At 62.0% G+C, this 1,691-nt stretch overlaps 1 protein-coding gene across 5 annotated transcripts in view; it reads left to right on the top strand.

Annotated features, from left to right (window-relative positions):
* The first annotated feature begins 8 nt into the window (after window positions 1-8).
* The window catches only part of pbrm1 (polybromo 1), a 68,412-nt gene continuing 66,729 nt past the window's right edge, over window positions 9-1,691 (top strand). For 2 of the 5 annotated variants that reach the window (XR_008724813.1, XM_055648294.1), the window contains exon 1: window positions 1,547-1,655. Coding sequence is in view for 3 of the 5 variants with exons in the window: in XM_055648294.1 (XP_055504269.1) it covers window positions 1,638-1,655 (18 nt within the window). In the remaining 2 variants the exon portion in view is untranslated. Of the gene's footprint in view, window positions 142-1,544; window positions 1,656-1,691 lie in introns of those variants that run through there. The other 3 variants (XM_055648292.1, XM_055648293.1, XM_055648291.1) reach the window with 3 other exon arrangements.

Here is a 1,691-nt window from a genome sequence, read left to right as displayed (position 1 = left end):
GAGCCCGCTTTACGGCGGCGCCGGGGACCGGAGTGGGTGGAGCGTCAGCGGGGGGGAGGGAGACAGACAGACGGGGGATCGCCGCTGTCGTCGCCATTACCCGCATAATTATACCCATTCCTTCCTGATCGTCCAAGCGCGGTAAGGGCAGCCGCGATGGCGGAGCTGTAGTAAAGGGAATGCCGCGTTGGGGCGGTGTTTCTGGGCGAGTTTTTGCCCGGGCGGCGGCGAAGGGGCCTGTGACGCGCAGCGCCGCCTTTTCTTTTGTTGTGTCAATCAGGCCCCACTTCCCCTCCTCCCTCTCATCACCCCCCCGATCACCCCTCCCCCCCCCCCGCGTCGCCTCGCCTCACCTCACCCCAATATCCCCCACGCCCCCACTCACCCCACCCCCCCCCCCCCTTCAATCCCCCCTTCCCCTCCTCCTCCCCCCTCCTCACCCCCTTCACCCCCCCCGCCACCCCCCCCCCCCCCCCCTCCCCTCGCCTCACTCCTCACCTCACCCCTCCCTTCACCCTCCACCCTCACTCCCTTCCCCCTCACTCTCCCCCATATCCCCCACGCCCCCCCACTCACACCCACCACCCACCCCCCCCACCCCCCCACTCCTCCCCTTCACCCCCACCCCCCCCCCCCTTCACCCCACCCCCCCCCCCCTCGCCTCACCCCCCCCCCCCTTCACCCCACTCCCCCCCGCTTCACCCCACTCCCCCCCCTCCCCCACTATCCCCCATGCCCCCCTCACCCCCTCCCCCCCCCCCCACCCCACTCCCTCCTTCACCCCCACTCCCCCCCCCTTCACCCCACTCCCCCCCTTCACCCCACTCCCCCCCCTCACCCCACCCCCCCCCTTCACCTCACTCTCCCCAATATCCCCCCACGCCCCCTCTCACCCCATTCCTCCCCCTTCACCCCACTCCCCCCCCTTCACCCCCACTCCCCCCCTTCACTCCCCCCCTTCACCCCACTCCCTCACCCACACCCCACTCCTCCCCCCCCACTCTCCTCAATATCTCACCCCCCACTCCCCCCCTTCACCCCATTCCTCCCCCTTCACCCCACTCCCTCCCCCTTCACCCCACTCCCCCCCCTTCACCCCACTCCCTTACTCACTCCACTCCTCCCCTCACTCCTCAATATCTCACCCCACTCCCCTCACTATCTCCCTTCACCCCCTCCCCCCCCCCTTCTCCCCACTTCCCCCCTCCCTTCCCCCCCCTCACTCACCTCACCCCTCATCACACTCTCCCCCCTTTTCTCCCCCCCCCCCCCCCATATCATTAAGTTGTAAATTGCCCCAAATTACTTGGGTCTTTCAGAAAAGTAGCGTACTGTCAATTATTCTTTGATTGCCCTTTGGGTCATGCCTCATCAATAGCAGTTGCACGTTCTGCAATGTTTTGATCTGAAGGGTGAGGAAATAAACAAGCAATGATAGCTTCCCATGGGATTCATTCTGCCACCAAATTCTTACCCAATGCTTGGCAACAAAACAAATTCCATTAAATTGGTCTTAAATCTGTTGAATTTTTACAGACAAGCTGGTTAGGAAAATAACATTAGCAGTTAACATATACTGCAACCAGAATGATGATGGGAGCTGGGATATTCACCAGAGCAAACTTTTGTCAGGTTACATGAGAACTTTTTCGTTGGTAAGGTCAATCTTCATGCATTATGATAGGAAGATG

Source organism: Leucoraja erinacea, chromosome 16 (genome assembly GCF_028641065.1).
Source record: "Leucoraja erinacea ecotype New England chromosome 16, Leri_hhj_1, whole genome shotgun sequence".
NCBI classification, from domain to species: Eukaryota; Metazoa; Chordata; class Chondrichthyes; order Rajiformes; family Rajidae; genus Leucoraja; species Leucoraja erinaceus.
Note: the sequence above shows the minus strand (reverse complement) of the source record. Positions and strands in the feature narration are given on the sequence as shown.